The sequence below is a fragment of the Columba livia genome, chromosome 37 (assembly GCF_036013475.1).
Source record: "Columba livia isolate bColLiv1 breed racing homer chromosome 37, bColLiv1.pat.W.v2, whole genome shotgun sequence".
Classification (NCBI taxonomy): domain Eukaryota; kingdom Metazoa; phylum Chordata; class Aves; order Columbiformes; family Columbidae; genus Columba; species Columba livia.
The window spans coordinates 246146-272006 of record NC_088638.1 but is presented as its reverse complement, the minus strand read 5'-3'; the positions used below and the strand labels follow the sequence as shown (position 1 = coordinate 272006).

Genomic DNA, 25861 nt, shown 5'->3' with positions numbered 1-25861 from the left:
TTGCCCCTCGGAGGCCACGCCCACTGCACCCCACAGCCCCCAAGATGCTATTTGGCTCCGCCCACAGCCCTTCTGGCCACGCCCCCACCTCCCGAGAACACGCCCCTACTGTCACACCTGCAATTTGCCTCAGCCACCTCTTCTGGCCACGCCCCCGTGAAGCCTCGCCCCCAACCTGTTCCCGCCCCCTTCTGGCCACGCCCCTCGGAGACCACGCCCACTGCAGGCCCCAAGATGCTCTATGGCTCCACCCCCAGTCCCACTTCTGGCCACGCCCTCCACCCGAGGCCACACCCACTGACACGCCCCCTCTGCACACAGCCCCCAGAGACACTCTACAGCTCCGCCCCCAGCCCCCCCGGGGAGCCCCCCCAGGACACCCCCCCACCCACCGAGGGGAACGAATCCGCCCCCCCGAACCACGAGAGCACCCGCAGAGACAGCAGGTACGGGGGGGACACACGCTATGGGGGGACACACACTGTGGGGGGGCACTATGGGGGGGAACACACACTTGTGGGGTGGGGGACACACGCTATGGGGGGGAGACACACTATGGGGGGAGGGACAACATACTATGGGGGGGGAGACACACTATGGGGGGGACACACATGCTATGGGGGGGCCACACCTAAGGTGAGCTCACAAAGAGCCGCTGTGTTCCTGCGCAGGCGCCGCTCAGAGCTGGGGGGGCAGGACGATCCCCCCCCCAGCCCCGGGCAGCCCGACGAGGAGCCGGAGCCCCCAGCCCCGCGGCACCGCCGGGGGGGGCACAGGTACCGAACCCCCCGCTCCCTGTGGGTGGGATGGGGGTGGTTTGGGGGGGGGGGTCTCACCCACTCTGTCCCCTCCCCAGGGGGACCCTGCCCGCCCCCCACCCCCCGCGCTGGGCGGGGGAGGGGCCACGGGGGGGGTCGCTGCCGCTGCCCCCCCGGCACTTGCCGCTGCACAACGGGACCCTGGAGGGACAACAGCTCAAGAGGCGCCGGCTCCTGCCGCCCACCCCCGCGGGTACGGGAGAGGGGCGGGGCTAGGGGAGGGGGCGGGGCTGGCGATAGGGGCGGGGCTTAGAAAGGGGTGGGGCTAAGGGAGGGGGCGAGGCTAAGGGGGGTGGTGTTAAGGGAGGGGCAGGGCTAAGGGAAAGGGGTGGGGCTAAGGGAGAGGCGGGGCTAATGGGGCGGGGTTGGGGGGCGGGGCTTGCAACAAGGTGGGGGTACCTGCAGGGAGGGGCGTGATTAAGCCGAAGGGGCGTGACTAGGAGGGAGGGGGCGGTGCCTGCAGGAGGGGAGTGGCTTACAGGAAGGGGCAGTGCCTGCAGGGAGAGGCGGGACTTCCAGGGAAGGAGCATCGTGGTGGGGGGGTGTGCTTCCAACGAGGGGGTGGGGCTTAAATGGAGGGGGCGGGGCTTCCCAGAAAGGAGCATTGCTAGGAGAAAGGGGCGTGGCTTGTGGGAGGGGCGGGGCTTTCCAACGAGACGATGTCTATGGGGAGGGGCTTAGCTAAGAGGGGGCGGGGCCTTTACAGAGGGGCAGGGGTGTGTGTTCCCCCCACCCCATGTCCCCCCCCCCACTTTCCACAGGCCGCAAACCCTCCTTCACCATCCAGTGCCTGCGGCGCCAGGGCAGCTGCGAGGACGAGCCCATCCCGGGCACCTACAACCCCTCGGGCCCCCCCGGCCCCGCGCGGCCGCAGGTACCACCACGTATGGGATCAAGGCGAGGGGGGGGACACACACACGCGTGTCACCCCCTCCCCAACATACACCCCCCCCTCCGCTCTCCCCACAGGGCTACGGCAGCTCCGAGACCTGGCGCCTGGGGGGCTCCTCGCACGCCTGGGCCGCCGCCCCCCCCCGCGGCCACGTGCTGTACGCGCCGCTCATCCTGCTGGAGGGCGGGGGCGCGGGCGGGGGCGGCGGCGCCGGGGGGAGCCTCCCCCCGCTGTCCCGCTGGTTCCTGGGGGAGCAGCGCGGCGCCCCCGGGCCCCTCCGCCTGCGTGTCCCCTGCGGCCCCGGCGACGCGCTGGCCCGCGGCTCCGCGGACAGCCTGGTGGAAGCCGTGAGTGCCGGGGTGGCGGGGGGGGGACACACACACAAGGTTTGGGGGACACGCCGAGCGCGGTGGCAGCTCCTCCCCGCTCCCCCGCAGGTTCTCATCTCGGAAGGGCTGGGGCTGTTCGCCCGCGACCCCAAATTCGTGGCGGTGGCCAAACGCGAGATCGCGGACGCTTGCGACATGACCATGGACGAGATGGAGAGCGCGGCCGCCGACCTGCTCACCCGCCGCCGCTCCAACGCCCCCGGCCCCGCTCCCGGCTCCGGTTCTGGCCCCGCTCCCTCCGCCGCCTCCGCCGCCGTTTACAGCGACGAGGAGCCGCTGCGCCCGCCGGCCGAGGACGAGCTGGCGGATGAGATGAGCTGTGTGGGCGGGGCCTGGGACCGCCACCAATGAACGGGCAGGGTGGGTGTGGCCTAGGGCTAACCCCGCCCCCGAGCGGCAAGGAATGATTTACGTGGGCGTGGTCTGACACAAGCCACGCTCCCTACAGTAAACATCCACCACCAATAAATGCTGTGTGGGCGGAGCCTAGGACTAGCCACGCCCCTGCTTTGCAATGAAGCCCCAGCACGAATGAATGGGCTGTGTGGGTGTGGTCTCACACTAGCCACGCCCCCTACAGCAAACACCCACCACCAATAAATGCTGTGGGTGGAGCCTAGGACTAGCTCGCCCCACCCCCCCCCCGCAAGGAATTCCCAGCACCAATTATTAGGCTGTGTGGGCGTGGCCTACGGCTAGCCCCGCCCCTCATTTGCAAGGAAGCCCCAGCACCAATGAATGTGCTGTGTGGGCGTGGCCCGGCCCAGGCCCCGCCCGCCGGGCTGCAATAAATACCCAGCACCGGATCCCGAGTGGACACTGCGGGGTGGGGGGGGGGTTGGGGATGGGAGTTCTGTCACACAGGGTTTTTTTGGGGGGGGGCCATCCCATTCCCCACCCCCCCCCCACTCACCCCGATCTCTTTTTAGCCTCCAAAGTTTAATAATAATAAAAAAAATCATAATACAATAAAATAAGCCCCCCCCCCCCCCATCCCCGCTACAAAGAGCCCGAGACTGTTAGTGTCGGTGGGGGGGGGGAGGGAACGGATGACACCCCCAATCCGCCCCCTCTGTGCCCCCCACCCCCCCATCCTATAAAAAACCCGGTGTGAGGGGGGGGGTGGGGGGGCCCTGCTGTGCTGGTTGGGACGCGCCCCCCCCCCCCTGTGTTTGGGGGACCCCCCATGTGTGTGTGTGACCCCCCCCGGGCTCAACGGTACAAAAGAAATCAACTCAAATAATTACATCGCGGGGGGGGGGGGACATGGGGGGAGCCCCCCCCGCCCAGGTGAGGGGTCCTGGGGGGTGGGGGGGGATCCTGATGGGGCCCCCCCCGCTGTGGCAGGAGCATCCGGCTGAACTGGGGGCTCCACGTCACGAGTCCTGGGGGGGGGGGAACAGGCTGAACCCCCAAACCTCATGGGGAACCCCCACACTAGTTGGGGGGGCCTGAGATTTGTACCCTAAAACTGCCACCCCCCCCCCCCCCCGCTTGACTCCCCCAGACCCTCTTGGCCCCCCAACCCCCCCCATGACTCCCCAAAAGCCACTGTACCCCATTAACTCCCTATGACCGTCCCCCATAATCCCACCTCGACCCTCTTGTGTCCCCCCCCCCGTACCCCATAACCTCCTATGACCCCCCCTGTACCCCATAAAGTCCCCCAAGATCCTCTTGCCCCCCCAAGCCCCCCCATGACTCCTCAAACCCCTCCTGTACCCCATAACCCATGACCCCCCCCATACCCCATTAAACCCCTATGACCCCCCCATATCCCATAACCCCCTATGACCCCGCAAACCCCCCATAACCCCCATGACCCCCCCAAACCCCCCATAACCCAAGACCCCCCCTGAACCCCATTAACCCCCCCAAGCCCCCCCCGTACCCCATAACTCCCCCCCATGTCCCCCCCCACCCCCCCCATACCCCATAACCCCCATAACCCAAGACCCCCCTGAACCCCATTAACCCCCCCAAGCCCCCCCCTGTACCCCATAACTCCCCCCCAACCCTATGTCCCCCCCACCCCCCATAACCTTCCCTGTCCCCCCCGCATCTCACTCACCCCCGGGGTGTGGGGGCCGGGTGGGGTGGGGGGGCTGTCTCGGGGTGTCCCCCCCCCCCTCAGGCCCCCGCATCCTCTTTGGCTCCAGCTCCTCCTTGGCCAGGGGGGGGAGGTCGCTCCGATCCCCCCCCCGCCGTTTCCGGCGCTTTTCGGGGTCCCGGCCCCGGGATCGGGCCCCCCGACGTTCCACCTGCTCCAGCTGGGGGGGGACACGGGGGGACACCCCATTAGTGACACCCCCCAAAAAGGAACTAACTGGGGGGGGGGGCCTCCTGAAGTTTGGGGTCCCCAGGGTCATTTGAGGCAATTTTGGGGACACTCTGGGTCAGTTTTGGGGTCCCCGGGGTGGTTGGGATCAATTTTGGGGCCACTTTGGGGCAGCTCTGGGGCCACCTCGAGTCAGTTTTGGGGTCCTCGTGGTAATTTGGGGCAATTTTGGGGTCCCTGGGGTCATTTGGGGCCACTTTAGGTCAGTTTTGGGGTCCCCAGGGTCATTTGGGGCAGCTCTGGGGCCACCTTGAGTCAGTTTTGGGGTCCCCAGGGTCATTTCGGGCAGTTCTAGGGCCACCTCGAGTCAGTTTTGGGGTCCTCGGTAGTTTGGGGCAATTTTGGGGTCCCTGGGGTCATTTGGGGCCAATTTAGATCAATTTTGGGGTCCCCAGGGTGGCAGGGATCAATTTTGGGGCCACTCTGGGGCAGTTCTGGGGCCACCTCGAGTCAGTTTTGGGGTCCCCAGGGTCATTTTGGGCAATTTTGGGGTCCCAAGGGTCATTTGGGGCAGTTCTGGGGCCACCTCGAGTCAGTTTTGGGGTCCCCAGGGTCATTTAGGGCAATTTTGGGGTCCCCAGGGTCATTTGGGGCAGTTTTGGGGCCACCTCGAGTCAGTTTTGGGGTCCCCAGGGTCATTTTGGGGCAGTTTTGGGGCCACCTCGAGTCAGTTTTGGGGTCCCTGGGTTAGTCTGGGGCAATTTTGGGGTCCCCAGGGTCATTTGGGGCAGTTCTGGGGCCACCTTGAGTCAGTTTTGAGGTCCCCAGGGTCATTTAGGGCAATTTTGGGGTCCCCAGGGTCATTTGGGGCAGTTTTGGGGCCACCTCGAGTCAGTTTTGGGGTCCCCAGGGTCATTTAGGGCAATTTTGGGGTCCCCAGGGTCATTTGGGGCAGTTTTGGGGCCACTTGGGGTCAGTTTTGGGCTCCCCAGGGTGGTTGAGATCAATTCTGGGGCCACTTTGGGGCAGTTCTGGTGTCCCCAGGGTCCTTTCTGCGTCGCCGCTGTGACACTGGGGACGTGGCCCCATGTGGGGGGAGCCGGGGGGCGTTTTTGGGGCGCGGGGGGTCCCCGGTACCTCGAGGAGCAGGCGGAAGAGCGGGAGTGGGGGCGGGCGGGCGGCCTGCAGGAGGCGCCAGATGCTGGTGGCCTCGTCCAGTGTCACCTCCAGCAGGTCCCCCTCCATCATCAGCTCCTCCAGCGCCCGCCGCGCGCCCTCGGGCAGCTCCAGCACCGGGCCCTGCAGCCGCTCCAGCTCTGCGGGGACAGCGGGACGTCAGGGGACAAGGGGGACAGTGGGGGGAAATGGGGACAGTGTCACAGGGGGGTTGGGGACACCGTATGGGGCTCAGCACCTCCAGCTCTGGGGGGACATGGGGACACTGTGGGGACACTGGGGACAAGGGGGAAATGGGGACAGTGGGGGAGAATGGGGACAGTGTCACAGGGGGTTGGGGACACTATATGGGGCTCAGCACCTTCAGCTCTGGGGGGACATGGGGACACTGGGGACAAGGGGGACAGTGGGGGGACATTGGGGGGAAATGGGGACAGTGTCACAGGGGGGTTGGGGACACCGTATGGGGCTCAGCACCTCCAGCTCTGGGGGGACATGGGGACACTGTGGGGACACTGGGGACAAGGGGGAAATGGGGACAGTGGGGAGAATGGGGACAGTGGGTCACAGGGGGCTGGGGACACTATATGGGGCTCAGCACCTCCAGCTCTGGGGGGACATGGGGACACTGGGGACAAGGGGGACAGTGGGGGGGACATTGGGGGGAAATGGGGACAGTGTCACAGGGGGGTTGGGGACACCGTATGGGGCTCAGCACCTCCAGCTCTGGGGGGACATGGGGACACCATGGGGACAAGGGGGACAATGGGGGGAAATGGGGACAGTGTCACAGGGGGGTTGGGGACACCGTATGGGGCTCAGCACCTCCAGCTCTGGGGGGACATGGGGACATTGTGGGGACACTGGGGACAAGTGGAACATTGTGGGGAAATGGGGACAGTGTCACAGGGGGTTGGGGACACCGTATGGGGCTCAGCACCTCCAGCTCTGGGGGGACATGGGGACACTGTGGGGACACTGGGGACAAGGGGGAAATGGGGACAGTGGGGGAGAATGGGGACAGTGTCACAGGGGGTTGGGGACACTATATGGGGCTCAGCACCTTCAGCTCTGGGGGGACATGGGGACACTGGGGACAAGGGGGACAGTGGGGGGACATTGGGGGGAAATGGGGACAGTGTCACAGGGGGGTTGGGGACACCGTATGGGGCTCAGCACCTCCAGCTCTGGGGGGACATGGGGACACTGTGGGACACTGGGGACAAGGGGAAATGGGGACAGTGGGGGAGAATGGGGACAGTGGGTCACAGGGGGTTGGGGACACCGTATGGGGCTCAGCACCTCCAGCTCTGGGGGGACATGGGGACAGCGGGGACAAGGGGGACAGTGGGGGAAATGGGGACAGTGGGTCACGGGGGTTGGGGACACTATATGGGGCTCAGCACCTTCAGCTCTGGGGGGACATGGGGACATTGTGGGGACAAAGGGGAAACGGGACAGTGGGTCACGAGGGTGGGGACACAACATGGGGCTCAGTGTCTCCAGCTTGGGGGGACAGGGACACTGTGGGGACACGGGGACACCGTGGGACATCACATCACTTGGGGGTCCAGGGATCCCACAGGATCCCCAGAGTCCCCTCACCCTATGGGGTCCATGGGGGATCCCTGCTGTCCTGGGACCTGGGGGGAACATCTAAAGGAGCCACAGGGGATCCAGTGGGTTCCAGTGTCCCCTCTGCTCAGAGTGGATCTATAGAAGCCACAGGGGATCCAGTAGGCTCTACAATGTCCCTGTAATCTATGGGGATCTATAGGAGCCACCGGGGATCCAGTGGGCTCTACAGTGTCCTCTGTGCTCACAGTGGATCTATAGGAACCACCAGGGATCCAGTGGGTTCCAGAGTATCCCCTGTGCTCAGAGTGGATCTATAGGAACCACCAGGGATCCAGTGGGCTCTGCAGTGTCCTCTGTGCTCACAGTGGATCTATAGGAGCCACAGGAGATCCAGTGGGTTCCAGAGTGTTCCCTGCGCCCAGAGTGGATCTATAGGAACCACCAGGGATCCAGTGGGCTCTACAGTGTCCTCTGTGCTCACAGTGAATCTATAGGAGCCACTGGGGATCCAGTGGGTTCCACAGTGACCCCTCTGCTCAGAGTTGATCTATAGAACCCACAGTGGATCTATAGGAGCCAGAAGGGATCCAGTGGGTTCCGCAGTGTCCCTGTGCTCAGAGTGGATCTACAGGAGCCACTGGGGATCCAGTGGTTTCCGCAGTGTCCCCTGTGCTCAGAGTGGATCTACAGGAGCCACTGGGGATCCAGTGGGTCCGCAGTGTCCCCTGCGCTCAGAGTGGATCTATAGGAACCACCAGGATCCAGTGGGCTCTACAGCGTCCCCGTGCTCACAGTGGATCTATAGGAGCCACTGGGGATCCAGTGGGTTCCAGTGTCCCCTGCGCCCAGAGTGGATCTATAGGAGCCACAGTGGATCTATATGAGCCACAGGGGATCCAGTGGGTTCCACAGCATCCCCTGTGCTCTGAGTGGATCCCTAGGACCCACAGGGGATCCAGTAGATCCTGCCACCCTCCCAGTGACTCTCAAGGGTCCCTGGTGGATCCCGGCACCCCCACGGTGGATCCACAGGGGCTGTGGGGATCCAGTGGGTCCCAGGGGATCTCCCCACTCACCTGAGGGCAGGGGCCGGTTCTTCTCCGGACTGGGGGCGTCACCGTTCTCCACCGACACCTGGGGGGGCAACGGCATGAGGGGGCAATTTGGCCTCCCCTATAGCCCCTATACACCCCAGACCTTCCCCTATAGCCCCTATACAGCCGAGAGCTCCCCCTATAGCCCCTCCAAGCCCCGACGCTCACCCCCAACCACCTTCCCTAGGGCCCCTACCTCCCCCCATAGCCCCATACTTCTCCCTAGAGCTGCAGTACCTTCCCCTATAGCCCCCATACCCCACCTATACCCACCATAATTCCCCCTATAGCCCCCATACCTCCCCTATACCCCTATACCTTGGTCTGCTCATTGCAGCTGGCCTCCCTGAGCCCCTATACCCCCCTATAGCCCCCTCTATACCCCCCATACTCCCCCTATAGCCCCCATACTCCCCTATACCTTGGTCTGCTCGTTGCAGCTGGCCTCCATGAGCCCCTTTACGCCCCCCTATAGCCCACATAGCCCCCTCTATACCCCCATACTCCCCCTATAGCCCCCATACCTTGGTCTGCTCATTGCAGCTGGCCTCCCTGAGCCCCTATACCCCCCTATAGCCCACATAGCCCCCTCTATACCCCCCATACTCCCCCTATAGCCCCCATACCTTGGTCTGCTCATTGCAGCTGGCCTCCCTGAGCGCCTATAGCCCTCATACCCCCCTATAGCCCCATACCTTGGTCTGCTTGTTGCAGCTGGCTTCCATAAGCCCCTATACCCCCCTATAGCCCCCATACCTTGGTCTGCTCATTGCAGCTGGCCTCCCTGAGCCCCTATACCCCCCTATAGCCCACATAGCCCCCTCTATACCCCCCATACTCCCCCTATAGCCCCCATACCTTGGTCTGCTCGTGCAGCTGGCCTCCCTGAGCCCCTATACCCCCCATACTCCCCTATAGCCCCCATACCTTGGTCTGCTCGTTGCAGCTGGCCTCCCTGAGCCCCTATAGCCCCTCATACCCCCCTATAGCCCCCATACCTTGGTCTGCTCATTGCAGCTGGCCTCCCTGAGCCCCTATACCCCCCTATAGCCCCCTCTATACCCCCCATACTCCCCCTATAGCCCCCATACCTCCCCTATACCTTGGTCTGCTCATTGCAGCTGGCCTCCATGAGCCCCTTTACGCCCCCCTATAGCCCACATAGCCCCCTCTATACCCCCATACTCCCCCTATAGCCCCCATACCTTGGTCTGCTCATTGCAGCTGGCTTCCATAAGCCCCTATACCCCTCTATAGCCCACATAGCCGCCTCTATACCCCCATACTCCCCCTATACCCCCATACCTTGGTCTGCTCATTGCAGCTGGCTCCCTGAGCCCCTATACCCCCCTATAGCCCACATAGCCCCCTCTATACCCCCCATACTCCCCCTATAGCCCCCATACCTTGGTCTGCTCGTTGCAGCTGGCCTCCCTGAGCCCCTATACCCCCCATACTCCCCCTATAGCCCCCATACCTTGGTCTGCTCGTTGCAGCTGGCCTCCCTGAGCCCCTATAGCCCTCATACCCCCCTATAGCCCCCATACCTTGGTCTGCTCATTGCAGCTGGCCTCCCTGAGCCCCTATACCCCCCCATACTCCCCCTATAGCCCCCATACCTTGGTCTGCTCATTGCAGCTGGCCTCCCTGAGCCCCTATACCCCCCTATACCCCCCATACCTTGGTCTGCTCGTTGCAGCTGGCCTCCCTGAGCCCCTATAGCCCCCTATAGCCCCCATACCTTGGTCTGCTCGTTGCAGCTGGCCTCCCTGAGCCCCTATACCCCCCATACTCCCCCTATAGCCCCCATACCTTGGTCTGCTCATTGCAGCTGGCCTCCCTGAGCCCCTATACCCCCCTATACCCCCCATACCTTGGTCTGCTCATTGCAGCTGGCCTCCCTGAGCCCCTATACCCCCCTATAGCCCACATAGCCGCCTCTATACCCCCCATACTCCCCCTATAGCCCCCCATACCTTGGTCTGCTCGTTGCAGCTGGCCTCCCTGAGCGCCCCCCCGGCTCCGTCGCCCCCCGCGGCCGCTCCTCTCCTCCTCCTCCTCCTCCTCCTCCTCCTCCTCCTCCCCTCAGGTGCCTCATCCCTCCAGTCGTTCGAGGGCGGCGGAAAGTTCCGGAGTGGCCAGGAGGCGGCGGGCCCGGTCCTGCCAGGTGATGGCGCGTTCGGTCAGACACTGCAGCGCCTCCCCTCCGGCAGCCGCACCGGCAGCTTCTGCAGGGCCACCAGCAGCGCCAGGATGGTCTCGAGCCGCGGCCGGCGCGAGCGTTGGCACAGCGGGCACAGGAACTTGGCGTCCCACTCCCACCAGGCCGGGGGGGCGGGTTTCTGGAGGGGGGGCAGGCGCGGGTAGGAGACGCAGGCGCCGTGGAACCAGTCGCGGCACAGCTGGCACTGCAGCATGGCGGGGGTGGCGGGGCCGCGGCACAGGCAGGACGGGGGGCCCGGCGACGGGGGGGGCGGGTTTCTGGGCGTTGGCGCGGCGCAGGCGCAGCATGCCCTCCGTCTCCTTCTGCTCGCCCTCCTTGAACGCCAGGATCTGGGGGGGACGTGGGGTTATTGGGGGGAGAAACGGGGGGGAAATAGGGGTTATTTGGGGGAGAAACGGGGGGGAGAGAGAATTGGGGGAGAGAGAGAATGGGGGGGGGAGAGAGAATTGGGGAGGGGAGAGAATGGGGGGGGGAGAGAATGGGGGGGGGAGAGAATGGGGGGGGGGATAGAATAGGGGGGGGGAGAGAATGGGGGGAGAGAGAGAATGGGGGGGAGAGAGAATGGGGGGGGGAGAGAGAATTGGGGGGGAGAGAGAATTGGGGGGGGAGAGAGAATTGGGGGGGGGAGAGAATTGGGGGGGAGAGAGAATTGGGGGGGGAGAGAGAATTGGGGGGGGAGAGAGAATGGGGGGGGGGAGAGAGAATTGGGGGGGGAGAGAGAATTGGGGGGGAGAGAGAATTGGGGGGGGAGAGAGAATTGGGGGGGAGAGAGAATTGGGGGGGAGAGAGAATTGGGGGGGGGGAGAGAATTGGGGGGGGGGAGAGAATTGGGGGGGGGGAGAGAATTGGGGGGGGAGAGAGAATTGGGGGGGGAGAGAGAATTGGGGGGGGAGAGAGAATTGGGGGGGGGAGAGAGAATGGGGGGGGGAGAGAGAATTGGGGGGGGAGAGAGAATTGGGGGGGAGAGAGAATTGGGGGGGGAGAGAGAATTGGGGGGGGAGAGAGAATTGGGGGGGGAAGAGAATTGGGGGGGGAGAGAATTGGGGGGGGGAGAGAGAATTGGGGGGGGGGAGAGAATTGGGGGGGGGGAGAGAATTGGGGGGGGAGAGAGAATTGGGGGGGGGAGAGAGAATTGGGGGGGGAGAGAGAATTGGGGGGGGAGAGAGAATTGGGGGGGGAGAGAGAATTGGGGGAGAGAGAGAGAATTGGGGGGGGAGAGAATTGGGGGGGGAGAGAGAATTGGGGGGGGAGAGAGAATTGGGGGGGGAGAGAGAATTGGGGGGGAGAGAGAATTGGGGGGGGAGAGAGAATTGGGGGGTTATTGGGGGAAAATGGAAGGAGAATAAGGAGGAGAAATGGGGGGTTAGGGGCAATAGGGGGGTAATGGGGATGGGGGTTATTGGGGGGTTATTGAGGGGAGATGGGGGGGAGAGAATTGGGGGGGTATTGGGGGAAATGGGAGGAGAAATGGGGGGTTAGGAGGGAATGGGGAGGCGAGAATTGGGGGGTTATTGGGGGAAAACGAAGGGAGAAATGGGGGGTTGGGGGGAATGAGGGGTAATGGGGATGGGGGTTATTGGGGGGAGAAAGTGGGGGGAGAAATGGGATGGTTGGGGGGAGAAATGGGGGGTTAGGGGAAATTGGGGGGAGAGAAGGGGGTTAGGGGGAAATCGGGGGGGGTTGGGGGAACTGGGGGTAAATGGGGGGGAGAGAAATGGGGGGTTAAGGGGGAATGGAGGGATATAGGGAACGTGTTGGGGCTGTGGAGGATACGGGGGCTTTGGGGGGGCTGTGTGGGGCTGGGGGTGCTGACCACGGCGCCGGGGTCGCGCAGATCCTGTGCCGACAGCCCCAGGCTCTCGGCGTCCAGCCGGTACCGTCCCGGCTCCTGCCGCCACTTGAGCCGCTTGCTGCTGTCGGAGCCGGCGTCCGCGCACGGGCACAGCACCTATGGACACGTATAGGGGTCAGGGGGCCCCCCGGGGACCCGCTGGATCGCCCAGGAGCACAGGGGATGCTGTGGGACTCCTAGATCCTGTGTGGGTCCTATAGATCCCATGGGAGCATGGGGGATGCTGTAGGACCTCCCAGATCACATGTGGGTCCTATAGATCCCATGGGAGCACGGGGATGCTGTGGGACCCTCTGGATCCAGAGGTCCTATGGATTCCACACGAGTATGGGGATGCTGTGGGACCCACTGGATCCCACAGAGGTCCTATGGACCCCACATGAGTACTGGGGATGCTCTGGCATCCCCTGGAACCCATGTGGCTCCTATAGATCCCATGGGAGGACAGTGGACACTGTGGGACTGTGTGATCCCAACAGAACCCTCGTGGGCCCTGTAGATCCTGTATGAGCCCTCCAGACCCCTCATGAGCACTATAGATCCCTCATGAGCACTATAGATCCCTCATGAGCCCTACAGACCTGCCATGAGCTCTCCAGACCCCTCATGAGCCCTCCTGATCCCTCTAGATCCTTAATGGGCCCTATAGATCCATCCAGACCCCCCATGAGCGCTACAGATCCTTCCTGAGCTCTCTAGACCCCCTACAGATCCTGTATGAGCCCTCCAAACCCCTCGTGTGCCCTACAGATCCCTACAGATCCCTCACAGGCCCTCCAAACCCCCCATGCACCCTACAGATCCCTCCTGAGCCCTACAGACCCCACAGGAACCCCTAGCCCCCCTGCCAGCCCTCTAGATCCCATAGGAGCCCCCTAGATCCTCTGCCAGCCCTCCAGACCCCTTGTGAGCCCCCTAGATCCCATAGGAGCCCCCTAGCCCCTCTGCCAGTCCTACAGATCCCTCCTGAGCCCCCTAGATCCTCTGCCAGCCTTCCAGATCCCATAGGAGCCCCCTGGATCCCCTAGGAGCCCCCTAGATCCCCCGGCAGCCCTCTGGGTCCCCCAGGAGCCCCCAGCTCCCACCTCGAGCAGGGTGTAGCGGGAGCTCCTCTTGAGGAAGGTGCGGGAGGCCTTGTCCCGCCAGGAGTGCGCGGCCGCCACCTGCAGCTCCAGCTGCCGCAGCTCCTCCAGCCGCACCGGCAGGTCCCGGCCCACGGCCACCAGCCCCTCCAGGTCGTCCAGGCACGGGTAGTGGTCGCCGTTCTGAAAACAGAGGCGCCGGCTCGGTTGGGGGAGGAAACGGCATCGCCGATTCGGGCCAGGGAGGGAAACGGCCCTAAGAATGTTGTATGAATGGTTTTCTGACACCTCCGTGAATGGCAGCATTGGGGGGGAGGGATAAAAATAGGGAAGGAAGGAAAAGAGAAGAGAAGAGAAGAGAAGAGAGAGAAGAGAAGAGAAGAGAAGAGAAGAGAAGAGAAGAGAAGAGAAGAGAAGAGAAGAGAAGAGAAGAGAAGAGAAGAGAAGAGAAGAGAAGAGAAGAGAAGAGAAGAGAAGAGAAGAGGGGAGGGGAGGAAGGAGGGGAGGAAGGGGGAGGGGAGGGGAGGGGAGGCAGGCAGGAAAAGGGAGGGGAGGGGGAGGGAGGAAGGAAGGAAAAGGAGGGGAGGGGAGGAAGGAGGGGAGGGGAGGGGAGGGGAGGGGAGGGGAGGGGAGGGGAGGGGAGGGGAGGGGAGGGGAGGGGAGGGGAGGAAGGAAAAGGAGGGGAGGGGAGGGGAGGAAGGAAGGAAAAGGAGGGGAGGGGATGGGAGGAAGGAAGGAAAAGGAGGAGAGGCGAAGGAAGGAAGGAAAAGGAGGGGAAGGAAGGGAAGACGGGAGGACGGGAGGAAGGAAAAGGGGGGCAGGGAAGGAAGGAAAAGGGGCTTTTAAAGCCCCTCCAAGCATGTTTTGAAGGGTACCTGGGGGATTTTGGGGGTCTCAGGTCCTTGAAGGTGTGTGGGGGGGTGTTTGGGGTGCCAGGGGGGGCAGCTGGGGTCCCAGGGGGTTTGGGGGGGGCGCACCTGGATCTCCTCGACGTCGGCGATCCACGCGCGGGCTTTGGCCAGAGCCTCTTTGAGCGCCTGGATGTTGGGGAGCAGCACCGGGATGTTTTCAGCCTCTTTGATGATGGCGGCTAAAGTGGCCGGGGGGTGTTTTTGCCTGCCGGGGGGCGGGGAAAGGTGAGGAACCCAGGCGTCCGGCTGCTCTACACTCCCACTGCACCCTGCCCCCCAAATCCAGGGGTGACCTCCCCCCCTAAAAGTTTGGGATCCAGTTTGGCTTCCATGGCTGAACTGCCCCAAGCCAGGGCAAGTTCCCCCCCAATTTAATCCCCCCCCCCCACTAATTAAGCCCCTCCTGGAGACATGGGGGGAGTCCCTGACCGTTTTAGTCCCCCTTATAAATACAGAGGGCAGCCCCTTTACCCCCCACCCAACAAATATGGGGTCACCCCCAGCCCCTTTCCCCCAATTATAAATACAGGCAGCAGCCCCCAGCCCCTTATACCCCCTATAAATAGGGGGGGCACCCCCAGTCTCTTTTTACCCCCCTATAAATACAAGGGACACCCCCAGCCCCTTATACCCCCCTATAAATACACAGGACACCCCCAGCCCCTTATACCCCCTATAAATATGGGGGGCACCCCCAGCCTATTTTTACCCCCCTATAAATACAAAGGACACCCCCAGCCCCTTATACCCCCCTATAAATAGGGGGGGCACCCCCAGCCCCTTATACCCCCCTATAAATACAAGGGACACCCCCAGCCCCTTATACCCCCTATAAATATGGGGGGCACCCCCAGCCTCTTTTTACCCCCCTATAAATACAAAGGACACCCCCAGCCCCTTATACCCCCCTATAAATAGGGGGGGCACCCCCAGCCCCTTATACCCCCATATAAATAGGGGGGGCACCCCCAGCCCCTTATACCCCCCTATAAATATGGGGGGCACCCCCAGCCTCTTTTTACCCCCCTATAAATACAAAGGCCACCCCCAGCCCCTTATACCCCCCTATAAATATGGGGGGCACCCCCAGCCTCTTTTTACCCCCCTATAAATAGGGGGGGCACCCCCAGCCCCTTATACCCCCCTATAAATAGGGGGGGCACCCCCAGCCTCTTTTTACCCCCCTATAAATACAAAGCACACCCCCAGCCCCTTATACCCCCCTATAAATACAGGAGACACCCCCAGCCTCTTTACCCCCCTCTAGAAATATGGGGTGCAGCCCCTTCCCCCCCCCTTAACATACAAGGTGCAGCCTCCAGCCCCTTTCCCCGCCCCCCAATAAATACAGGGGACACCCCCAGCCCCGTGTCCCCCCCCCGAATGTGGGGGTTCGCCCTGACCTGGCCTCCAGACACATCTGGGCCTTCTCCTCCCAGCGCTGGGCGATGGTGAGCAGCTCGCCCAGCTCGCCCATGGCCACCTCCACCTCGGGGCTGGGCGCCACGGTGCGGCCCGCCTGGATCAGGCCCCTCATGACGTGCAGGGGGACGCGGGCGCGCGGGGACCTCAGGGTGGCCGTCACCTCCTCCAGCCACGCGCTCTGGGCCACTTGCCGCTCCAAACGGCCGCTTTCCGGCACCTCCACCCCCAGACGGGTCCCTCGTTCCAGCAGCGAGCGCAGAACGCCGGGGTCCGGGGGGGGTCGAGTCCAAAGCGGCTCGTGCTTCGGCTTGAAACGCTTCGACGTGCTCCAGCAGGGCCTGGAGGGGTGGGGACAGGGTGGGTGACACGTGTGTCACCCTCTGGGGGGGATGGGACCCCCCCCCGGCTCACCTGGACGTCCCCGATTTGGTGCATGACGCAGGGGAGTTGGTTCATCTGGTCCAGGAAGGCGCGGAGCTCGTCCACCGTCAGCGAGGGGGCCGGCACCCTGGGGACAGCGCGGTGTCACCCGCGGGGGGACAATACGGACGGGGTGGGGGACACGGGGGGGATGGGGTGTGGGGGTGGCTGGGGGGACATGGGGGACAGGATGGGGACAAGGGGGATGTGACATGGATGTGGGGGACAGGATGGGGACAGGATGGGGACAAGGGGGATGGGACATGGATGTGGGGGACAGGATGGGGACAGGATGGGGACAGGATGGGGACAAGGGGGATGGGACATGGATGTGAGGGACAGGACATGGGGGACAGGATGGGGACAAGGGGGATGTGACATGGATGTGGGGGACAGGATGGGGACAGGATGGGGACAAGGGGGATGGGACATGGATGTGGGGGACAGGATGGGGACAAGGGGGATGGGACATGGATGTGGGGGACAGGATGGGGACAGAATGGGGACAAGGGGGATGGGACATAGGGGACAGGATGGGGACAAGGGGGACAGGAGAAGGGGGACGGGAGATGGGGGACAAGATGGGGATATGTGGCCAGGATGGGGACATGGGGGACAAGATGGGGGCCACAGGGAATGGGGACAGGATGGGGACATGGGGGACAAGATGGGGGCCACAGGGAATGGGGACAGGATGGGGACACGGGGGACAGGACAGGGACACGATGGGGACACAACAGGGGACACAGGGTATGGGACAGGGACAGGATGGGGACAGGACAGGGACACGGGGGATGGGACGGGGACATGACAGGGACATGGGGGACAGGATGGGGACGGGGACAGGACGGGGACACGATGGGGACATGGGGGACAGGATGGGGACAGGGACAGGACGGGGACACGGGGGATGGGACGGGGACACGATGGGGACATGGGGGACAGGATGGGGACAGGGACAGGATGGGATGGGGACATGGGACAGGATGGGGACACGAGGGACTGGACAGTGACATGATGAGGACATGGGGGATGGGACGGGGACAGGATGGGGACATGGGGGACAGGATGGGATGGGGACACGAGGGACTGGACAGGGACATGATGAGGACACGGGGGACGGGACGGGGACAGGATGGGACATGGAGGACAGGACTGGGACATGATGGGGACACGGGGGACAAGGAGGAGGATCCAGGATGGGGCCGCGCAGCTACCAGGGACAGGGATGGCGGGTTGGGGACACGACAGGGGCCACAGGAGGGGACAGAGGGGCCACGGGGGGGGGCGCGACACGGGAGGGGGGACACGGGGGGGCCACTGACCCGGTCTCCTGGGAGCTGATGAGCCCCAGGGCCTCGGACACGCAGCGCTCGGCCTGGCCCAGGCAGCTCTTGAGCCGGTGCAGCAGCTCGTTCTCGGGGAACTTGCGCTCCCGCGCCTCCGACTCCAGCGCCCGCAGCTCCTCCAGCGCTGGGGGGGCACCAAGGGGGGTGAGGGGGGGGGTGGGATGCAAAATGACCCCCCCGAACCCCAAAAAAACACCCCACAGGCCACCCAAAACACAGCTCGGGACCCCAAAAGTCTCACTGTCTGACTGCAGCTCCTGCAGTGTTTGGGGGGCAAAAATGGGGGTGGACCCCAAAATACACCCCACCCCAGAACACAAAGTAATCTCCCGAACCCCCAAAACAACCCCCCAGAACCCAAAATAACCCCCAGGACCCCCCTAAATGAGCCTTGGGGACCCCAAAAGAACCCCCAAGACCCCCGAAAACGACCCCAAAATATTGCCCAAGATCCCCCAAAACAACTCGTGTGGACCCCAAAACCACCCCCAGAGCGCCAAAATATCCCCCCAGGATCACCCAAAACAACCCCTGGGGACCCCAAAATATCACCCAAGATCCCCCAAAACAACCTCTGGGGACCCCAAAATATCGCCCAAGATCCCCCAAAACAACCTCTGGGGACCCCAAAACCAACCCAAGGATTCAAAATATCCCCCAGGATCCCCCAAAAATGACACTTGGGGACCCCAAAAGAACCCCAGGACCCTAAAATATCCCATGGGATCCCAAAATATCCCTCAGGACCCCCCAAAACAACCCCTGGGGACCCCAGGATATCTCCCAAGATCCCCAAAACAACCCCTGGGGACCCCAAAACCACCCCAAGGATCCCAAAAGAACCCCCAGGACCACAAAATATCCCTCCAGGATCCCCCCAAAATGACACTTGGGGACCCCAAAAGAACCCCAGGACCCTAAAATATCCCATGGGATCCCAAAATATCCCTCAGGACCCCCCAAAACAACCCCTGGGGACCCCAAAACCACCCCAAGGATCCCAAAAGAACCCCCAGGACCACAAAATATCCCCCCAGGATCCCCCCAAAATGACACTTGGGGACCCCAAATGAACCCCAGGACCCTAAAATATCCCAGGGGATCCCAAAATATCCCTCAGGACCCCCCAAAACAACCCCTGGGGACCCCAAAACCACCCCAAGGATCCCAAAAGAACCCCCAGGACCACAACATATCCCTCCAGGATCCCCCCAAAATGACACTTGGGGACCCCAAATGAACCCCAGGACCCTAAAATATCCTCCCGGGACCCCCCAAAACAACCTTAGGGACCCCAAAATATCTCCCAAGATCCCCCAAAACAACCCCTGGGGACCCCGAAACCACCCCAAGGATCCCAAAAGAACCCCCAGGACCACAAAATATCCCTCCAGGATCCCCCAAAAATGACACTTGGGGGACCCAAATGAACCCCAGGACCCTAAAATATCCCATGGGATCCCAAAATATCCCTCAGGACCCCCCAAAACAACCCCTGGGGACCCCGAAACCACCCCAAGGATCCCAAAAGAAGCCCCAGGACCACAACATATCCCCCCAGGATCCCCCCAAAATGACACTTGGGGACCCCAAATGAACCCCAGGACCCTAAAATATCCTCCCGGGACCCCCCAAAACAACCTTAGGGACCTGAAAATATCCTCCAAGATCCCCCAAAACAACCCCTGGGGACCCCGAAACCACCCCAAGGATCCCAAAAGAACCCCCAGGACCACAACATATCCCTCCAGGATCCCCCCAAAATGACACTTGGGGACCCCAAAAGAACCCCAGGACCCTAAAATATCCCATGGGATCCCAAAATATCCCTCAGGACCCCCCAAAACAACCCCTGGGGACCCCAGAATATCTCCCAAGATCCCCCAAAACAAACCCTGGGGACCCCAAAACCACCCCAAGGATCCCAAAAGAACCCCCAGGACCACAAAATATCCCTCCAGGATCCCCCAAAATGACACTTGGGGGCCCCAAAAGAACCCCAGGACCCCCCAAAACAACCTTAGGGACCTGAAAATATCCTCCAAGATCCCCCAAAACAACCCCTGGGGACCCCAAAACCACCCCAAGGATCCCAAAAGAACCCCCAGGACCACAACATATCCCTCCAGGATCCCCCAAAAATGACACTTGGGGACCCCAAAAGAACCCCAGGACCCTAAAATATCCCATGGGATCCCAAAATATCCCTCAGGACCCCCCAAAACAACCCCTGGGGACCCCGAAACCACCCCAAGGATCCCAAAAGAAGCCCCAGGACCACAACATATCCCCCCAGGATCCCCCAAAATGACACTTGGGGACCCCAAATGAACCCCAGGACCCTAAAATATCCTCCCAGGACCCCCCAAAACAACCTTAGGGACCTGAAAATATCCTCCAAGATCCCCCAAAACAACCCCTGGGGACCCCGAAACCACCCCAAGGATCCCAAAAGAACCCCCAGGACCACAAAATATCCCCCCAGGATCCCCCAAAAATGATACTTGGGGACCCCAAAAGAACCCCCAGGACCCCAAAACCACCCCCGGGACCCCAAAAGCCCCCCGAACTCACTGCGTTTGCGCCCGTCCTCCAGCTCCAGCGCCACCCGCACTTTGTTGGCCCAGGTGTCGAAGGACTCGGCGCGAACCTTCAGCTTGTGCAGCATCGCGGGCAGCTCGTCCAGGGGTGTAGCGGTACCTGGGGGGGGGGTTTGGGGGGTCAGCACCCTCCCCATGGCATTTTGGGGGTCCAAAACCCAAGGGGGAAATAGGAGCCCTAAAAATTGGGGATGTGGCTGCTCTGAAGGGGATGGGGGGATGAGACCCCCACACCTTTTCCACCCCCCCCCTCCCAGGGAACATAGAGGTGTCAAGCACCCCAAAAATCTGCTCTGTCCCCAAAAGCAAGCCAAGCGTCCCCAAATGGGACCCATGACCCCCCAGGGGCACAAGAAGATCCCCAAGCACCCCCAAACTGGACCCATGTCACCCCCAAACTGGACCCATGAATGCCCAGGAACACACGGAGACCCCTAGCACCCCCAAACTGTCCCCATGTCACCCCCAGGGACACACTGAGACCCCCAGCCCCCCCAGACTGGACCCGTGTCACCCCCAAAGCAGACCCATGACCCCCCCAGAGACACACTGAGACCCCCCAGCCCCCCCAAACTGTCCCCATGTCCCCCCCAGGGACACACTGAGACCCCCCAGCCCCCCCAAACTGTCCCCATGTCCCCCCCAGGGACACACCGAGACCCCCAGCCCCCCCAAACTGTCCTCATGTCCCCCCCAGGGACACACTGAGACCCCCAGTCCCCCCAAACTGTCCCCATGTCCCCCCCAGGGACACACTGAGACCCCCCCAGCCCCCCCAAACTGGACCCATGTCCTGCCCCACGTACAAACTGAGCCCCCCTAGCCCCCCCATACTGGACCCGTGTCACCCCCAAACCATCCCCGTGTCCCCCCCAGGGACACACCGAGACCCACAGCCCCCCCAAACTGTCCTCATGTCCCCCCCAGGGACACACTGAGACCCACAGCCCCCCCAAACTGTCCCCATGTCCCCCCCAGGGACACACTGAGACCCCCCAGCCCCCCCAAACTGGACCCATGTCCTGCCCCACGTACAAACTGAGCCCCCCTAGCCCCCCCATACTGACCCGTGTCACCCCCAAACCATCCCCGTGTCCCCCCCAGGGACACACCGCGACCCCCCAGCCCCCCCAAACTGTCCTCATGTCCCCCCCAGGGACACACTGAGACCCACAGCCCCCCCAAACTGTCCCCATGTCCCCCCCAGGGACACACTGAGAACCCCCAGCCCCCCCAAACTGTCCCCATGTCCCCCTCAGGGACACACTGAGACCCCCCAGCCCCCCCAAACTGTCCCCATGTCCCCCTCAGGGACACACTGAGACCCACAGCCCCCCCATACTGGACCCGTGTCACCCCCAAACCATCCCCGTGTCCTCCCCCAGGTATAAACTGAGACCCCCAGCCCCCCCAAACTGTCCCCATGTCCCCCCCAGGGACACACTGAGACCCCCCAGCCCCCCCAAACTGGACCCATGTCCTGCCCCACGTACAAACTGAGCCCCCCTAGCCCCCCCATACTGGACCCGTGTCACCCCCAAACCATCCCCGTGTCCCCCCCAGGGACACACCGCGACCCCCCAGCCCCCCCAAACTGTCCTCATGTCCCCCCCAGGGACACACTGAGACCCACAGCCCCCCCAAACTGTCCCCATGTTCCCCCCATGGACACACTGAGACCCCCAGCCCCCCCAAACTGTCCTCATGTCCCCCCCAGGGACACACTGAGACCCACAGCCCCCCCAAACTGTCCCCATGTTCCCCCCAGGGACACACTGAGACCCCCAGCCCCCCCAAACTGTCCCCATGTTCCCCCCAGGGACACACTGAGACCCCCAGCCCCCCCAAACTGTCCCCATGTTCCCCCAGGGACACACTGAGACCCCCAGCCCCCCCAAACTGTCCCCATGTCCCCCCCAGGGACACACTGAGACCCCCCAGCCCCCCAAACTGTCCCCACGTCCCCACCAGGGACACACTGAGACCCCCCAGCCCCCCAAACTGTCCCCACGTCCCCACCAGGGACACACTGAGACCCCCTAGCCCCCCCAAACTGGACCTGTGTCACCCCCAAACCATCCCTGTGTCCTCCCCCAGGTATAAACTGAGACCCCCCAGCCCCCCCAAACTGTTCCCATGTCCCCCCCAGGGACACACTGAGACCCCCCAGCCCCTCCAAACTGTTCCATGTCACCCCCAGGGACACACCGAGACCCCCAGCCCCCCCATACTGGACCCATGTTCCCCCCACGTACAAACTGAGCCCCCCTAGCCCCCCCATACTGGACCCGTGTCACCCCCAAACCATCCCCGTGTCCCCCCCAGGGACACACCGCGACCCCCCAGCCCCCCCAAACTGTCCTCATGTCCCCCCCAGGGACACACTGAGACCCACAGCCCCCCCAAACTGTCCCCATGTCCCCCCCAGGGACACACTGAGAACCCCCAGCCCCCCCAAACTGTCCCCATGTCCCCCTCAGGGACACACTGAGACCCCCCAGCCCCCCCAAACTGTCCCCATGTCCCCCTCAGGGACACACTGAGACCCACAGCCCCCCCATACTGGACCCGTGTCACCCCCAAACCATCCCCGTGTCCTCCCCCAGGTATAAACTGAGACCCCCCAGCCCCCCCAAACTGTCCCCATGTCCCCCCCAGGGACACACTGAGACCCCCCAGCCCCCCCAAACTGGACCCATGTCCTGCCCCACGTACAAACTGAGCCCCCCTAGCCCCCCCATACTGGACCCGTGTCACCCCCAAACCATCCCCGTGTCCCCCCCAGGGACACACCGCGACCCCCCAGCCCCCCCAAACTGTCCTCATGTCCCCCCCAGGGACACACTGAGACCCACAGCCCCCCCAAACTGTCCCCATGTTCCCCCCAGGGACACACTGAGACCCCCAGCCCCCCCAAACTGTCCTCATGTCCCCCCCAGGGACACACTGAGACCCACAGCCCCCCCAAACTGTCCCCATGTTCCCCCCAGGGACACACTGAGACCCCCAGCCCCCCCAAACTGTCCCCATGTTCCCCCCAGGGACACACTGAGACCCCCCAGCCCCCCCAAACTGTCCCCATGTTCCCCCCAGGGACACACTGAGACCCCCAGCCCCCCCAAACTGTCCCCATGTCCCCCCCAGGGACACACTGAGACCCCCCAGCCCCCCAAACTGTCCCCACGTCCCCACCAGGGACACACTGAGACCCCCTAGCCCCCCCAAACTGGACCTGTGTCACCCCCAAACCATCCCTGTGTCCTCCCCCAGGTATAAACTGAGACCCCCCAGCCCCCCCAAACTGTTCCCATGTCCCCCCCAGGGACACACTGAGACCCCCCAGCCCCTCCAAACTGTTCCCATGTCACCCCCAGGGACACACCGAGACCCCCAGCCCCCCCATACTGGACCCATGTTCCCCCCACGTACAAACTGAGCCCCCCTAGCCCCCCCATACTGGACCCGTGTCACCCCCAAACCATCCCTGTGTCCCCCCCAGGTACAAACCGAGACCCCCAGCCCCCCCATACTGTCCCCATGTCCCCCTCCAGGTACAAACCGAGACCCCCAGCCCCCCCAAACTGAACCCATGACCTCCCCAGCAACCCCAAACCATCCCCATACCGCCCCCAGGGACACAACGAGCCCCCCAGCCCCCCCAAACCCCCTTTCCCATCCCCCCGACGCCTCGTAGCCCCCCCAAAACCGCGGTGCCCCCCCCACCTGAGGTACTGCTTGCTGCGGGGGCACTTGCAGAGGTCGTCCATGTGGTAGAGGCACACGAGGCACTGGGGGCAGTCGTAGCAGGCCAGCGCCGACAGGAAGCACGTCGTCTTGCACTTGTCGCACTGCCGCTCGTCGTCGGGGAGCAGCTCGAACGCCTCCCGCTCCGCCTCCGTGATGCCCTGCGGGGGAAACGGGGGCAAATCAGCGCCAAAGCGGCGCCGGAGGGGGCAAAATCCCACCCAAAATTGGCCTAGAGGCACAAAGGGGCTGCTAAAGGGTCCAAGGAGCTCCTAAAGGGGCCCAATGAGCTCCGAAAGGCACAAGGTTGCCCCCAAAAGGGCTCCTAAAGGGCCCCAAAGGGCTCTAAAGGGCCCAAAGGGCTCCTAAAGGCACAAGGTTGACCCCAAAAGGGCTCCTAAGGGTCCAAAAGGGCTCTAAAGGGCCCAAAGGGCTCCTAAAGGCACAAGGTTGACCCCAAAAGGGCTCCTAAAGGGCCCCAAAGGGCTCCTAAAGGCACAAGGTTGCCCCCAAAAGGGCTCCTAAAGGGCCCCAACGAGCTCCTAAAGGCACAAGGTTGCCCCCAAAAGGGCACAAGAGGGCTCCTAAAGGGCCCAAAGGGCTCCTAAAGGTACAAGGTGGCCCCCAAAAGGGCCCCAAATGGCTCCTAAAGGCACAAGGTTGACCCCAAAAGGGCTCCTAAGGGCCCCAAAGGGCTCCTAAAGGCACAAGGTTGCCCCCAAAAGGGCTCCTAAAGGGCCCCAAAGGGCTCAAAAGGGCCCAAAGGGCTCCTAAAGGCACAAGGTTGCCCCCAAAAGGGCTCCTAAGGGTCCAAAAGGGCTCTAAAGGGCCCAAAGGGCTCCTAAAGGCACAAGGTTGACCCCAAAAGGGCTCCTAAAGGGCCCCAAAGGGCTCCTAAAGGCACAAGGTTGACCCCAAAAGGGCTCCTAAAGGGTCCCAAAGGGCTCTAAAGGGCCCAAAGGGCTCCTAAAGGCACAAGGTTGCCCCCAAAAGGGCTCCTAAGGGTCCAAAAGGGCTCCTAAAGGGCCCAAAGGGCTCCTAAAGGCACAAGGTTGCCCCCAAAAGGGCTCCCAAAAGGGCTCCCAAAGGGCCCCAAAGGGCCCCAAAGGGCTCCTAAAGGCACAAGGTTGACCCCAAAAGGGCCCCAAAGGGCTCCTAAAGGGCCCCAAAGGGCTCCTAAAGGCACAAGGTTGCCCCCAAAAGGGTCCCAAAGGGCTCCTAAAAGGTCCAAAAGGGCTCCTAAAGGCACAAGGTTGCCCCCAAAAGGGCTCCTAAGGGCCCAAAAGGGCTCCTAAAGGCACAAGGTTGCCCCAAAAGGGCACAAGAGGGCTCCTAAAGGCACAAGGTTGCCCCCAAAAGGGCCCCAAAGGGCTCCTAAAGGCACAAGGTTGCCCCAAAAGGGCCCAAAAGGGCTCCTAAAGGGCCCCAAAGGGCTCCTAAAGGCACAAGGTTGCCCCCAAAATAGCCCAAAAGGGCTCAAAAGGGCTCCTAAAGGGCCCAAAGAGCTCCTAAAGGCACAAGGTTGACCCCAAAAGGGTCCCAAAGGGCTCCTAAAATGTCCAAAAGGGCTCCTAAAGGCACAAGGTTGCCCCCAAAAGGGCTCCAAAGGGCTCCTAAAAGGGCTCCTAAAGGCACAAGGTTGCCCCCAAAATGGCCCCAAAGGGCTCCCCCATTATTTCGGGGTGCCCCCCCCCACAATCGCTCACCTTCTCCAGCAGCGCCCCCCAATAACCCCATCTTCTCCCTGCTACACCCCCCAAACCCCTCCCAAAACCCCCTCAGACCCCTCCCACACCCCCCAGACCCCTCCCACACCCCCCCAGACCCCTCCCAAAACCCCCCAAACCCCTCCCACTCCCCCGCCCATCATTTCGGGGCGCCCCCCCCAAATCGCTCACCTTCTCCAGCAGCGCCCCCCAATAACCCCATTTTCTCCCTGCTACACCCCCCAGACCCCTCCCACACCCCCCCAGACCCCTCCCAAACCCCCCCCAGACCCTTCCCACACCCCCCAAGCCCCACCCACAAC

At 63.0% G+C, this 25861-nt stretch overlaps 2 protein-coding genes across 2 annotated transcripts in view; one reads left to right on the top strand and one right to left on the bottom strand.

The window, feature by feature from the left end:
• LOC102089966 (voltage-dependent L-type calcium channel subunit alpha-1F-like) overlaps positions 1-2878 on the top strand; it is a 30964-nt gene extending 28086 nt beyond the window's left edge. The window contains 5 exon segments of the mRNA XM_065044388.1: positions 322-776; positions 857-1011; positions 1580-1692; positions 1788-2057; positions 2148-2878. Coding sequence (XP_064900460.1) covers positions 322-776; positions 857-1011; positions 1580-1692; positions 1788-2057; positions 2148-2450 — 1296 coding nt within the window. The 3' untranslated portion in view covers positions 2451-2878.
• A 143-nt stretch (positions 2879-3021) lies between these two features.
• Positions 3022-25861, bottom strand: part of LOC102094750 (lysine-specific demethylase 5C-like) — a 38671-nt gene continuing 15831 nt past the window's right edge. The window contains 18 exon segments of the mRNA XM_065044370.1: positions 3022-3484; positions 4171-4369; positions 5515-5693; positions 8208-8265; positions 10202-10332; positions 10334-10432; positions 10435-10694; positions 10696-10778; positions 12263-12397; positions 13387-13566; positions 14361-14499; positions 15698-15996; positions 15998-16057; positions 16131-16227; positions 17465-17612; positions 20063-20174; positions 20176-20188; positions 23812-23993. Coding sequence (XP_064900442.1) covers positions 3330-3484; positions 4171-4369; positions 5515-5693; positions 8208-8265; positions 10202-10332; positions 10334-10432; positions 10435-10694; positions 10696-10778; positions 12263-12397; positions 13387-13566; positions 14361-14499; positions 15698-15996; positions 15998-16057; positions 16131-16227; positions 17465-17612; positions 20063-20174; positions 20176-20188; positions 23812-23993 — 2529 coding nt within the window. The 3' untranslated portion in view covers positions 3022-3329.